At 45.6% G+C, this 14,877-nt stretch overlaps 1 protein-coding gene across 4 annotated transcripts in view; it reads right to left on the bottom strand.

Annotated features, from left to right (window-relative positions):
* The window catches only part of MBP (myelin basic protein), a 156,946-nt gene that overhangs the window by 75,864 nt on the left and 66,205 nt on the right, over positions 1-14,877 (bottom strand). For all 4 annotated transcript variants that reach the window (XM_032152038.2, XM_032152039.2, XM_032152040.2 and 1 more), the window contains exon 3: positions 6,861-6,948. In XM_032152038.2, coding sequence (XP_032007929.1) covers positions 6,861-6,948 — 88 coding nt within the window. The remainder of the gene's footprint in view (positions 1-6,860; positions 6,949-14,877) is intronic.

Here is a 14,877-nt window from a genome sequence, read left to right as displayed (position 1 = left end):
CCTGGAGAACCCAACCCAGGGCACCAGTTCAGGCTGACAGCCCGGCCGGACCCAGCCAACGCCCCGCACAGCTCGCCAGCCACGGGAGGGAGGGGCCTCCAGCAGACCCCAGCCCCAGGCACGACCCCAGCCCCAGGCACGACCCCAGCCCCCGCCGGCTGATGCGATGCCCACAGGGGACCAGCGGTTCCAGCACCCCCCCCACCCCCGCGTGCAGAATCCTGAGCAGAAGAAACAGCACTTTAAGAAACAAACTTGTGGACGCACTTGGAACGCGGCCGTAGTGACTGGAATGGTGCCCAGGGTCATTTTAATCTCGAACAGATTAGGGACCAAGTCTCAAGCTCCAGGCCTATGGGGTCAAGCCCCTCATTCCATGGAGGGAGGAAAATCGCAGGGGACCTGGAGGCCCTGGCGATGGGGGCTCCTCGGCCAGCCGACTGCAGCCGAGCCGGGAGAACATCACTGCCAGGCCTTTAGTTTCCAGAGACGCTGCAGTTCGACATTTTCATGGGAAAGTTTACCGTTTCCAAATGTCATCAAAATTAAAAGAAAAAACCTCCACCATATGGACATAAGGAGACCTGCCTGAGGGCCACCACATCCAGCCGCAGCCCACAGGCTTACAACCCGTGAGGCTGCCCCAGGATGCAAGTGTCCCGGGGAAATGCGAATATTCCGCCACGGGAAGGGCAGTTCACCAGCACGACTTTGGGGAAAATAATTTAGCCGTTTCGCTTACTTTGACTGAAGCCTATTCAAACAATTAAAAGAAAGAAAAAGCCCTACCCAAATCAAAGCACCAACTGTAGCATGGTTTCTAGTAGCAAACTTGAGACAACCAAAATGAAAAGCAATAGGGGAATGATTATATTACTGTTCAATCACATGGAATATTAAGGAGCTATTTAAAAGGATAATACAGGACCATTAAACAGCCTAGAAAGCTGTTGTTGGCTGAAAGATCAGAATTCAAAATTGAAAATGGGACAGAGCTATGTCAGGTAGTTGAATTATTTTTTAGTTCATCAATGAATCCCATTAATTAATTTTAATTATTAATTCAATTTGCTGCTTTAATTATAATTTAAAGTATAATAATTTAATTTTATAAAGTAGTCACTAATTATTTATAATTAATTAAATTAATTCTAATAATAATTTAACCTTAATTACATTATTAAAATCAAAATTAATTAACTTTAATCTAATTAATCAAATTTAACATATGTGTAACACTATAAATAAATATATTTTTGCTTAAAAAATCAGGGGAATATTATTACAAGTAAAAATACACCAAAATGCAGAAAGCAGACATGGACCTTTAAGAAGCCGTTTGATATGTCCACTTCAGCGCTAAGTGCTTCCACTTGGTAGTCAATTAAAATAAAAATAAGTGCCAGCACAGATATGAGATGCCCCGCCTTCAAGAGGCTTGCATTTGTGGAAGAAAAAAGACACTAAATATGCAAATGCAATAGCAAAAAGGCTATTGTGAAGGACATGAAATAAGGCAGTGGGATAAAGAAGTGTGGCAGGGGAGACAGGTGGGCTTCTTGGTTAGATATGACAGGAACAGCCTCTTAGAAAAGTGATGTAAAGTGAAAATAAAGGCCCTAGCCCTCCAGGCAAGATGGAATGGACTCTTTGTGGCAATAAGATAGCAAATTATGGGCTGGGCATGGTGGCTCACGCCTGTAATCCAGCACTTTGGGCAGCTGAGGCCCTCCTTCCATGTCCTTCTATGTTAAACCATCCCCCAAACCGTGTGAACTCCCCAGGGCTGGCCCTGCCATTTCTCTATTTTGTTTTTTCTAACCTCCTGCCCTCTCTTCCACCTCCAGTATATGACACGGCACATTGGAGGTGCTCAAAAATGATTTAATAGGCAGGACATCCTAGTGCCAATGATGAATGAATGTTTATGGCAGATGTGACCCAGGTCCTCACTGGCACATGAAAAATACTAATGAATGGCAGCACTCATTATTTGTTTTATGAATGTGGCTTCAAGCAGTAGAGAAGATAAAGTATCCTGTAATGGAGTATAACTGTTCTCTCTCTCTCTCTTTTTTCTTTTTTTCGAGGCAGAGTTTTGCTCTTGTTGCCCAGGCTGGAGTGCAGTGGTGTGATCTCAGCTCACTGCAAGCTCTGCCTCCTGGGTTCAAGCAATTCTCCTGCCTCAGCCTCCCAAGTAGCCAGGATTACAGGTGTGCGCTACCACATCCAACTCATTTTGTAGAGATGTGGTTTCCCTGTGTTGGTCAGGCTGGTCTCCAACTCCTGGTCTAAGGTGATCCACCTGCCTCAGCCTCCCAAAGTGCTGGGATTACAGGCATGAGCCATCACACCCAGCCAAATTGTTCTCTCAATGAGCCCTTGCAACAATTCTTGAGGGTCAATAGGAAACCCTGTTTTCTGGAGGAGGAAACAGAGGCACAGAGATGAAGCTGCACCCCCAGTTGCATTGACAGTTGATGACAGAGCCAATGGTCACAGCTGCCTGTTTCCCAGGTGGAGTCTGTCTTCTCTTGAGGCTGCTGCTGACCCTCAACGGAACACAGGCACACAGTGCCTCAGCAACCAGCCGCTCAGAACTCCTCCTGGGCCTTTCTCAGAGCCTGGGACCTGGAACTCTGTGCTATGAAATGCCTATCAAAGTCCTGGCTCTGGGAAGGGACCAAGTTCTTGTAATTCTGTCTGTGGATCATAGCGGGTCCTCTGATGGCTAGACACAGGGATCATAAGATCCTGGCTTTCAGTGCAGAAGATTCATATTGCACCACTGGCTCTTACTGAATTCTATTACAATAAATAACGGCACAAAACTAATCTCCACATGTGCTATGAAAATACCTTGAGGTCGTTGACTACCACGTGACTCTTTATCTGTGATAAAAATTTAAGCAGGAAAAGTTCTTAGTATTTGTTAAACAAAGCTCTGTATCCTTCAAAAAATGTCTGCAGTCTTCTCTCTGAAAATACTAGCCAATGTTTACTGAGTACTGCGAGGAGATGGGAGAGTCCTACACGTACACATGTGTTGTTTCTTACTCACGGGTGATTTTATGATTACCCCTACTTACGTATGGGGAAACCAAGACACAAACAGAGGAATTCATTGCCAAAAGCTCACAGCTAAAAGGTGGTAGGGCTCTGCCACCTGCTGTGTAAAATGAGAGACTTCAGGCTGGCTGGGGTCCCCTTCCAATTGGGCAGCTGGGCAGCTCAGAGCGCAACGTGGGGCTCCCTGCAGCCGCTGTCACATGGTTGATGTGCTTGTGGTCTTCCTTCTCTTCATCTAGACTTCTCAATTTTATTTACATTTTACTGTTTCCTGGTGTTTTTTCCTACTGAACTCAAGCTTTATAAAATAGAGTGAAAACACGCACACACCAATATATGTACTTAAATGTTTCTGGGATGGATACTTTTTAAATAAACATTAAACACAGATATTTCTATCTCCATTGTCTGAGCAATGAAGTCGTGAATGTTTTCCCCGTGACTCTTCATGGGGGTTTGCCCTTACATGCTGTACACACAGGACTTGGCCCCGTGAAATGGATGCAGCGAACACAGACGCGGGATGGTGATGTTTTCATGGTAGGACATCCTTCCTCTGTGGCACGTGTGTAGTGAACTAGCTTACACATGACACGGCGTCCACATCCTTCCAGCCCTGCCTTTGAGACGCCTGTCCTGGCTGAGAGGAACCACAGTCAGTCGCCGGGGCAGCAGTGCCCTCTTCTGGCCACTCCTCTCCTTCCTTAGTATAATTTAGGGAGACCTAAGACTTCACTCACCTCAACTGAATTGCCTGCCTTTAGTTTAGCCCCACCATTAGTCAACTCTGGTGGGAGGAGAGGTGGTGACTGACTCCTGCCTTCCTTCCTGCCTGGTTTCTAAGGAGGGGGACAGTGTGTGCACTGCCTGTGGGTGTGTGGGTCAGAAAACGCTTAGCAGCAACTGGTCTACTGCAAAATGGCCTGCTTCCCCAAAGCTTGGACAACACCCACTTCTCTAGGTTTTCGTGCCTTAGAGTGTTTTCTTCCTCCTTTTGTAACGGGCAAAACAGTCTCAGGCATAACCACAAAGCTGTCAAAAAAAAAAAAAATCACAGAAGATATTTGAAAGTGTGCTCTAACGAGTTATTTACTTAGATTGAAAACAATCCTTTGGTGAGATTTTTACCAGAACATGAGGGCAAATAAAACTTCAAAGTGGATTGCTAAGAAAATGACTGGCTTTGGCCTTCACAGAGACGAGGAGGAAGGCTGCGTGGTTTTAGTTGTCTGTTTGTGGTTTTGAGCACTCAGTGTGTGAACCATAGCAATGGCACCTGTGTCAGAGTCAGCGCCTGGCACAAACTTCTCCTCAATGCATCCATCAGTCTTCACTCAGGGACTCTCTTATCAGCTGAAATACAACACTATTGCCTTTTGACGTTCACAGAGATCTTAGGTATGGGTGTCCTGCAGAGGTGGTTAGCTAAGGATGATGGCTTTCTGCCCATTTCTCACATTCCTCGCTCATTCTTCTGATGCGTGGATGAAACGGCTGCCAAGAACCTAGAGATGACCATCACATGATCACGGATGACTTGTGCTTACAGGACATCAAGAATGGTTTCCTAATGTACTTATGGGATTTACTATCATGTCAAGGAAAGATCTTTTCCTAAAGTAGGAGGGAGCTGCTGCTCTCATTTAGAGTCACTTTGTACATTACAATTTTAAAAGAAATTGCATATACGCCTCCAAGGTTATACAGTCAAGACTAATAGCCAAGATTATTTTAGTTTCTTTTCCTTCAGCACCCTGCACCTTTAGAGTAGAGTTCTGTGTGCTCCAGAAAAGGGTCAGGCATGGGAAATTATTAAGGTCAATAGCAAAAGCCCCACAGCTCAACAGGCCCTTCCAGTTCAGCATCACTTGGGATTGTTGCTGCTAAATAATGAGTGCAGAGGCCTCCTGGGCCAGCCTCCCCCAAGGTGGGATGAAATGAGGATGCCTGGACCACAAGCTCCTCCCACTTCCCCCTTGGTTGTGACTCAACCTGAATCAGGCGTCAGCTGCAAAGGCCTGAAGGTGACTCTTGGGGAACTGCTTCCTCATCACACTCACGGGCAGAAAGGCTTGGAACGTGGGAGCTAAGTTCATTTAGCAGATATGTGAGCCTTGCTCCAGTGTCCAAGGACCTGGGAACATCTCAGTAAACACAACAGCCAGAAGTATTGCTCTTCCTATCAAAACACAACCAAGTTTGTGAAATGAGGGAAATATTCTGCGTTTCCATCATTTCCAGTAGTTTTCACATTCAATCCTAGATAACAACTCTCCAAACTCAGTATGTCTCTGAAAAGATGAAGGAGGGCTGCGTTTGGAAGGGCTTCAGGAATTATATCATCCTGATAGTGCAAGGAAAGGGCTAAGTATAGAGACCTTTTTATGTTATATTGTATCCATGCTGTATATATACTTGTACGTGTGTGTGTGTGTGTGTGTGTGTGTGTGTGTGTGTGTATTTGATGGTAACAGAACCTGCATAGCCCTGTGGTCTTGGGCAAGTCTCTGAGCCTCAGTGTCATGATGGGAAAAGGGGATCCAACCGCATTAATGTAAACCTCAAATGAGAACATGGTCAGTCACTCATAGGGGAAGCAGAAACAAAGATGAATGCTAAGATTATGTCCTAGTTCATTTTCTGTTGCTATAACTGAATACCTGAGACTGGATAATTTATAAAGAAAATAAATTTATTCCTTACGGTTCTTGAGGCTGGGAAGTCCCAGGGCATGGCACTGGCATCTGTTCAGCTTCTGGTGAGTGTGCCATGACGTGGTGGGTGGCATCGCATGGTGACACAGATCGAGAGCTGGCTCAGGCCTCTCTTCCTCTCCTTACAAAGCCACTGGTCTCATCAGGGGTGCACCCCAATGCCCTGATGACTAGGTCTCTGCTCCTAGTTACATCCCAAAGGCCCCACGTCCAATTAACATAGAAATTTAGGGGGTTAAGCGTCCAACACATGAAATGTGGGGGACACATCCAAACCATAAAAATATGTAAAAGTAATTTATATTCAATAAGGCAATATAAAAAAGTAAAATTCTGCAGACAACAGTTATTTCCCAATGCCTTCTGAGTCACTCTTTGTGGTTAAGATAAACACCGCGGCATCCAGGCTTTGGTGCAATTTCACTTCCTCATTAGTTATTTTTTACAAGCACTGCTAGGCTTCCCGATGCTCACACAGGGCTGGACAAATAGATGATCAGAGAAACACCATATAGTGAGGCAAAGCCTGGAAATGCTGAATGTCTACGTGTGAAACAAGGCATGCAAGCAAAAATAAAACCGAGATGGGAAGGGATAGCAGGAGGGGAGGAAGGGGCTATATCTGCCACGTAGCTACACAGCCGATGTTTTAATTTTTTTAGACAGGGTCTTGCTCTGTTGCCCAGCCTGGAGTGCAGTGGAGCAATCATAACTCACTGCAGCCATGACCTCCTGGGTCCAAGTGATCCTCTCACTTCAGCCTCCCAAGTGTCTGGGGCCACAGGTGCATGGCACCACACCTGGCTAATTTATTTATTTTATTTTTTGTAGAGACAAGGTCTCATATGTTGCCCGGGCTGGTCTTGAGCTCCTGGGCTCAAGCGATCCTCTTGCACAGACCCCATGAAGTGTGGGATTACAGACATGAAGCAATGAACCCAGCCTCTATGTTTTTAGTAATGAGAACAGATCCATAGATCACCCATGCAATTAACAAATCAAAGGCTTCCCCGAGTGAGAGTGCAGGTGCATGCTGTCACCATGTGGCACCATGTTGCCGATGTCTGCGTCACCTACCAAACACTTCGTTGTCCTCTGAGGTTGTCCGTGAAAGTTCACCCAGGTTTCTCTTTTTTTCAGATTCTCCTCTGTTAGTTTCACCATTCTGGAAAAAGAAAACACAACAAACCCTTTTCTTAAGATAAATTGTTTTATCAACAAAATAATTGTAATGCATTTGTCTCTTTATAAATTTTTTATCAGATAATCAGTTTCACATCTGTTTTCAAGATAGAATATAGAGCCTTGGTTCAGAGGAGGGTTTTCTGTGCAGGATTCTGAATTCTGGCTTATTTTCTCTGCCTAAGCACCTAAGCACCTTCTGGACCCAGTTGGTATAGTTTTATACAAAAAAATTGGAATATCAGCCTAGGTAAAATAAATTAGCTACATGCCATCCCATTTATTCCAAGGGTGAGCCCACATAGTTGCCGCTTCAGATTCTAAGTGACACTGTGCGGCAGAACTGACACCAGGCCTTACTTCTCCAGTGACACCTTTGGCTAACTGGAACCAGTCAGGACCACTTTGATGGGAAAATGAGCCCTTTTAGGGACAGAAAACGAAGCTAGTGTCCGGAGGCACCTTTGTATTCCAGGGGAGGAAGCAGCCTGTTGTGGGGTGGGCCAGGCCCCCGGCCAATCCTTTGGGAATATTCAGCTTCAGAGTTTCTCCCCTGGGCCTCCCTTTGCCTGTCGTTTGGGGCCCGAATGGCAGTGTGAGCTTGTTTTTTGAGTTTAAAATTTTCAGTACATAGTTTGATCACCAGAGAGAAGATATGGTTCAGCTTCCTGATATATTTGTAATCAATTTTACTTAACCATTTTGAAATGTCACACTTGCACATTGAATAATTCAAATGCTCTGGAAAGTGCACAGTGGCTGCGTGCTGAAACCCCGGGGTCTCCTGGATGCCCCCCCTCTTCTGGGAGGCAGCCAGCATTTCCAGCTTCTTCCAGACTTTGCACAATCATCTGGGCACCTTCAGATAATGACACATGTGTATTCTTTTCCCTCCTTTCTGTCTTCAGATAAATGGCATCACACTGTGGATGATATGCTCCTTCTTGCTTTTGCCAGGGAAAAAGGGATCCTGGAGGTGACGTCACGTCAGCTTGCACAGCCCGCTAGCATTTCAGTTACTGTTCACACATCACCAGGCTCCACGACCACCATCCAGCTTGTTCACATTTGTGTTTTTCAACCCTAACCGTGTGGCACTGATTCCTGTTCACTTCTCAGAACGCACACGGGCAAGGAGTATTTCTGGAGGAGGAATGAGTCACACTGGAGCCTTTCACTGAGCGGGCGTCAGTGCTGTGGGCAGCCGCGCTGGTCCTGGTGCCACCCACCAGCAGCACCGGGAGGCTGCTTCTCTCGGGCGCCGCTCCCTGCAGCGCCCCACCCTGGTCTCTGCACTTGAGTTTGTACCAATTTTCCACCCAATCTCTCATTTCCTAGGAGCCTTTAACCCAGGACCATAAGATGTATATAGTCTCAGTTTTACATTCTTTTCCTTCCGGAGAGAGGGGCAGGCACAGCCATTAAGACCACCCTGAAGTCTGATTCAGACCTAGTGTGACTCACTTATGTACTGCAGGCTGTGTGTTCCTGGAGAGAAGTCCAGCCCTCGAGCTCACACCAGCCAGGGCCCTACACTGCACCTCCTGGTCACTAAGAGCCCTCTGTGGAAACCCTCCGTCGTGTGTGTGTGTGTGTGTGTGTGTGTGTGTGTGTGTGTGTGTGTATCCATTCCCATCCCTGGGCAGACAGGAGGGGATGGGTGGGTGAGGTCCCCACCAACCAATGTTTACGGCATTGTTTCTACAATTCAGTGCCGTCTGGTGTGATTAACAGATAAAAAACACATGGGTTATTGGACTCACAAAATTGAGGAGGGAAGAATTTGCTCACGTTGTGAAATAAAATTGATAAGAGGACACTGGTTTGGACTGAGATTCTGCACTGGGCCCAGCAGATGCCTCCAGTATGAAGTATGGTGCCAAACCCAAATGAAGATCTTTATTTGACCTTCTGAGAAATCAGGAGAGATAATAGCCCAACTTCCAAGCAGGCCAGGGTTAGCCCAGAGGACGAGGAAGTCCTGTCTGCTTTAACCTTTATGGGGAAGTCATCTTGGAACCACACACACATCCGCCTGCATTTTGTTCTCTGTGTCTGCTTTCCTCAGTCTCTGTTTATAAACCAACCTCCTCTGCTCGGCTCATCGGAGCACTCACTCTGTTTTGCAGAAGGAGGTGTTGCCTGATTCTAGAATGACAAATAGCAGCCAATTAAGGTGTTTACATTTGTTGTAACTTTGTGTACACCTGTCAGGCTTCTGTTGCTGGTTGGCTGCTGTAGAAACCAAGCTGCTGCTTTCCAGATTGCGAGTCACACAGTCCCACGAAACAGTTACTAATAAGCAATGAAACGCAGAGAAAGTTCAAACTCATTAGTAATCAAAGAAATACAGAGAAAAACAAAAATGAGATTTCTTTTTAACACAACCAACTAGAAAAAAAACTGATGTCTGGCATTGCTGGAGATATGGTGGGAGAGAAACTTTCCTGGGACCAGAATAAACACTCCCAGCCTCTTTGGGAGGACAAACAGCAGTGGCCGCCACCACAGAGCTGAGCCTTGGGGGCCTCACCTCGGGGCCTCTGGCCTCACCCCCGTGGCTTCCAGGGTCCCAACAGCCTGTGACTTCTGCGGATTTGCATGTGTCTCTATTACAGAAACTCACAGAACAGCCCATTGTTTTATTCACCTCCCTGTGATGCGGTGAACACTTTGAGAACGAGAACCATGCCTTACACACCTTCCTATCCCTCATGCCTAGCACAGTGCCTGGAACCCAGAGACAGCTTTTTAAACATAGTTAAAATGGATTATTTCTGTTTCAGCAGAGGGAGCCAAAGATAGCTGGCTATGTACACTTTTCGTATCTATCCAGTTAATTTTAGAAGACAGTAAAACTTGGAAAATAATTTCCCAATAGTCTTTCCTGAGCTATGAATTCCTGTCATATTTTTTTACATCTAGCTTCTATGCTAAGAGCAGATCATATTCTTCACTGATTACCAAATAATAAGTGTTATTTAAGAACTAATTAAGTAAGACTCAGCTACCGTCATTATTGATCATAGATGCATTTTCTTCATGCTTAATGTGTCTCCAAGCGGGACACCACTGGGACCAGTAGTGTCCTCCCACTGGCGTGGGCAGCCCTTCTCACTGGAGAGTAGAACAATGCCGCATCTTAGAAATGAGGCGTTTCAGATGTGGAGTGAAAGCTGATATTTAAATCACATCGCTTTGCTTTAAGTGCGTGGAAGAGGATAACCTAGCGGCAGCCACTTCCCTGTATCCACTTCCCAGGCTGGTTTCGAGGGTGGGGACAGCATAAGCATGAAGAGGAATTTTGTGTCCTGTGCGCCAGCTTGTGCACACGTTGGTCCCATAGCGATGGTGCGTCCACTCTGTTTATCCCTCACACCAAAGTGGCCACAGGTGGACCCTGAATAGTGACGGCAGACAGGAATCCAAATCCGCCTTTTTCTCCACCTTCTCAACTCAACTCTCTGATGGTTCAACATCTCTAGGTCATACAGGCACACAGCACGTGTGCAGAAAGTACACACAGGCCTGGGAAATTTCATGACTAATTTCTACTCAAATACAAGGTTTTTTTTTGAGATCCAATATTGCTATTCCAAAAATATAAAATATTCCCCTATGATGAACACATTTCCTGTCAGCAAAATGTCTACTCGCAAAACAAATAAGGGAGATGATGTGTCAAAAGTGATGTGATTTTCGTGATGATAAAACAAGAGCTTCCTGCAGATGGGGCTCAGACTTAACGAGAGGGGATGGGTCCTGGTGGCTCAGGCCCTCCCTGCGTCATTGCCCAAAAGAGTCCAAATCTGAGTCCAAATGGAATCTGTGACTGCAGGTGTCGACATGCATTTCAAGCAAGGATGGCTCCTTCGTACTATCTGTAGCAATTTTCTTTTTCATCAGCCTAAATATGCGGGAGCTGACCTATGTAAGAATCTATTTCTTATCCATAACAATTTTAGAAGCTGTGTGGGAATTTGCTGCAGAAGCCCCAGGAAGCGAACACATTCCCCTACATCGTAAGGAGCACGAACAGCTCGGGACGTTGCCACGTATGGTGAAACATGACAGAGAAAAAAGTGTATTTTTTTAGAACTAATGAAATGATAGTCTCCTAATCTATTATAAACCAGTCATTAGTCTCATTTTCTCTGTGTGTAAAAACACAAAAACAAAAAACCTCTACCCGGCCTTGACCTCTAACCCTTAAGTGGCAAGCTTTCCCTGGGGTCAGCATGGCCCTGCATGGGGCTCTGGGGCAGGTGACAGGAGGGGCCCTGGGAACTCGAGAGGTCCACCCTCTCCCGCCACCTGGAAGTGCAATTCAGTTTTCTTCATCAGAACCCAGTGGAGAAGCAAAGGATAGCATGCAGTCAAACTTCCCAAAGCCAGTCACCGCCAGGACGTCGGCGGGCGGAATCCCGGTTGGTTTTGAGGACCCCGCTCAGGTGCTTGTTCCTGCGTAGCCAGAGTGTTCAGCCAAGTCTGAGAGATCTCCTACTTGGTACAGCTATTCACATATGTGCACACATTGACACACGCTCTCACACACATTGTAGGTGAAAATACACTTATAATTAGCCTTACATTTTTAAAAGATTGGTGGTCTGGAGGTAGCAATTTCAGGAGGAATGGCCCAGAGGGTAAGTTTCTGATCATCACAAAAAAGGCTGTGAGAGAGGAAAACACTTGCTCCGTATTGGTACAAACATTATACAGCATATTCTTAAAGTCCTGATTCAGACTGGAGCCTGCTTCTCAGGAGCGGAAGGTGTTGAAACATATTACAAAGTGACTCTCACCTGCAAAACCCGTTGTATGTTAGAGTTGGAGTCACGGTCCACCACAGGCTGCTTTATTCAACACATGTAAGAATTGATTTTGAGAATTTTTCAGTCCCTTAAAAAACACTGCATTTCCCGAGATGTCCTAAGCTTGTCCAGCCCATCTTATTTTATTGTTGCTCTTCTGTTTTGTTTTGTTTTAGGCTTTTAGCAACCTGAAGCCATAGTTTTTAGTTTCTGTCTCTAGTGATAACCAGAATAGAAAGATGAGGAAGGGGCTTTACTGACCCAACCAGAAACAGAAACTAAGAACCCACGACTGTATTCTCTCCTTGGACACTTGAAGCCTTGAGTGGAGAATCACTGGCCTGGAAGCAGATAAAAGTCTTGTCTGGTTCTGTGTCCTCAGTACCTTGCCACTCACCCACTCGTTCCCCCCCATGCTTGCACCAAACCCTGCTCAGGAGCTGAGCATACAAAGAAAATAAGGTAGTAAGCCAAATTGGGTGCTTCAAAAATAAAGCTAGAAAAGCAAGCCCAGAATGTCAGATGGCAACTGTCCAATTAAACTTGGCGAGCCAAGCCCTGTCCGTCACACTGGAGAGTGTCAGTGGTGTAGGAAATGCACCGTGTTTATTTTTTCTGAGATTTCCCAGAAGAAAAATTACACAGTGATTCATATTTCTAAAATTCCTAGGATGTTTAACAAGAGAAGTTGCAACTGTCTTCCCCCTTCCTTAAAGCAACATGTTCCTTCTGAATCTTATACTCGACTGACCTTATTTAAAAAACAAAACAAACAAACAAAACAAACCCAGCTGAAACTTCCTATGACGTCACAGGCGACACAGTCATATGTGGCATCTACATGCCAGCCGCTTGGTCTTTAAAGGCTCAGCATTCTGCCGGGGTACACTCCCCTCGCCTCCCCTCACCTCCTGCCTCATAATTCTTATCTCATTTCTATGCACAAATCTGCATATGGCCTGTTCTTTCTCACAGCACCACACATATTTTGAGCCTCAGGTCATTTTGGAGGGGGTGCTACTAAAAGGCAGATATTTCTTTAAGTTTTGTTTACCTTCTGCCATATTCCCTGCCGTAGACAGATCTAATCCACCCAGATATTTGCAGAAAATGGTTTGGGGGCATCAGGATCTGCAACACATGTACGTCGTATCAAAATCACTATTTGCGTCACAGCCAAGACTTCAGGCTCTCTGAAGCTGATTGCCTGGGTAACAGGGAAAATAATTGAGTTTTCTGTACCTCTGTTTGCTCAGCTTTAAAATGAACATTATAATCATACTTTTCTATGTGGTCATTGTGAAGAGCATTCAATAAGTGGAAACTGCTTTTTGCAGAAGCACACAAAACTATTGAAAATGCAGATCAGTAGCATCTTAGCTTCACACTGTTATCAGAATAAGCCCTTATTTTTTCTCAGAACCATCAAAGCCACCTCTCAGGGGCTCTGGCCCAGGACTCCTGGTGTGGCAGCAGCAACAGGGGATTGTGCATCAGTGGGATGCAGTGCCACCCACAGCGCAGTCACTCAAAGTGAGATCTTGAGCGAGTCAAGCTCCCCCCACCTCAGTTTCCCCAGGAGGACAGTGGTCCCCATCTTGCGGCATCATTATGAGGACTGCAAATGGCACATTTCTCTGGAGGAAAGCTCACTGCTTTTAGGACGCCTGGCCTGTTCGGCCATTGTCAGCAATGGTCCACCCTCCTTGCTGCAGCAATATGTTCTTTCTGAATCTTCGCCCACTGCCATTGCCCTGTCTTAGATTCCTCTCCAATTAACCCACATCAGAGATTTCTAGGATTTCTAATGAAACTTTAGTTGATAATCAATACTTCCAAATACTTTTTCAGGATCCAGAATCTGTTCAGCAAATTTCATTTCCAATCCCAGAAAGTCAAAGATATCAGGTAGAGGTAAACTGGCTTATTTTTCATCTTACATATTTTTGCTCTCTTTAAATTTTTATAAATATTTTGTATGTATATACATATATAAAGACTAGATTATAAAAGGAATTTCAGCATTATCTAGTTTTACAAAGAGGGTCAACACTAGGCTTATGTTAAGAACAGTGGCACATCTGAGATTTTATCTACTTGAAAGCTAAGTTTTGTGGATGCTCATGAAGGAAGGAGATTCCTGGGTCAGAGACAAAGGGCAGGTTATTATTCACAGCAGTAGCGACGTTTCACCATTTTGACGTGAGCTCCCTAATACCCAGTTCACATAGGAGCCATGTGAACGGGCCCAGGTGGCTGTCTGCATGCAGTGGGTTGAGTGGCAGGGGAGGAATGCCCATCTAGGAAACCTGAATCCTTTAGAATTGTCAGTAGCTATGCCAGTGCCCTGCTCCAGAGGGAGACACTATATCTCCCAAGACCTGTTATTTGCTGCAGATAGACACACTCTCTATCTTCCCAGCCTATTCATTATGTAAACATCCTGGAAAAAATAGTCCAGAATAAGGGTGGATCCTGCCTGGCTTGCAGGACATGCAGACCCGTGGAAGGTTATCTTCCAACAACTGGTTATATAAGAGGTGACCTGCCGAAAACTAACAAGTGCTCTTCAGCCAGCTCGATGGGTGTATTCTCTCGCCTTCCGCCAGTTCACAGTCAAACCCAACTTCACACATTTTATTCTCAAGCTAAAAGGTCACCATGATATCTGTTACTTTAGATGTACTTATCGGAAACGAAATGAGATAGACTTTCACAATAGAAAGACTTTAGAGACCAGCCCAACCACTCACCTCACCACTAAGGCCAGGAGTAGTGACGCTGACTTGTGCACACTCACAGGGTCCTTAGCTCAGAGATGAGACTGAAACCTTGGGCAAATGCACAGAAAGGGTTGCTTCTGATCCGAACAGAGGTCTGAGGATTTTGCAGGCCCCAGTCTGGGGGTCCTTGGAGGTAGACAGTGCCCACGTGGGGGCATCGATTTTTCTGTTTCTCCCACTTTTAGGCTTAGCTGCTTCTGGAAAGGGCCGTGAGACTTGTGCTGATGGTGGGGTCAGAAGATGATGGGTTCAGTGAGCCCGGGTCTCCCCAAGGGGGTTCAGTGAGCCTGGGTCTCAAGGGGGTTCAGTGAGCCC

The sequence above is a fragment of the Hylobates moloch genome, unplaced genomic scaffold (genome assembly GCF_009828535.3).
Source record: "Hylobates moloch isolate HMO894 unplaced genomic scaffold, HMol_V3 SCAFFOLD_5, whole genome shotgun sequence".
In the NCBI taxonomy this organism is placed as follows: domain Eukaryota; kingdom Metazoa; phylum Chordata; class Mammalia; order Primates; family Hylobatidae; genus Hylobates; species Hylobates moloch.
This window is presented reverse-complemented; position numbering and strand designations above follow the sequence as displayed.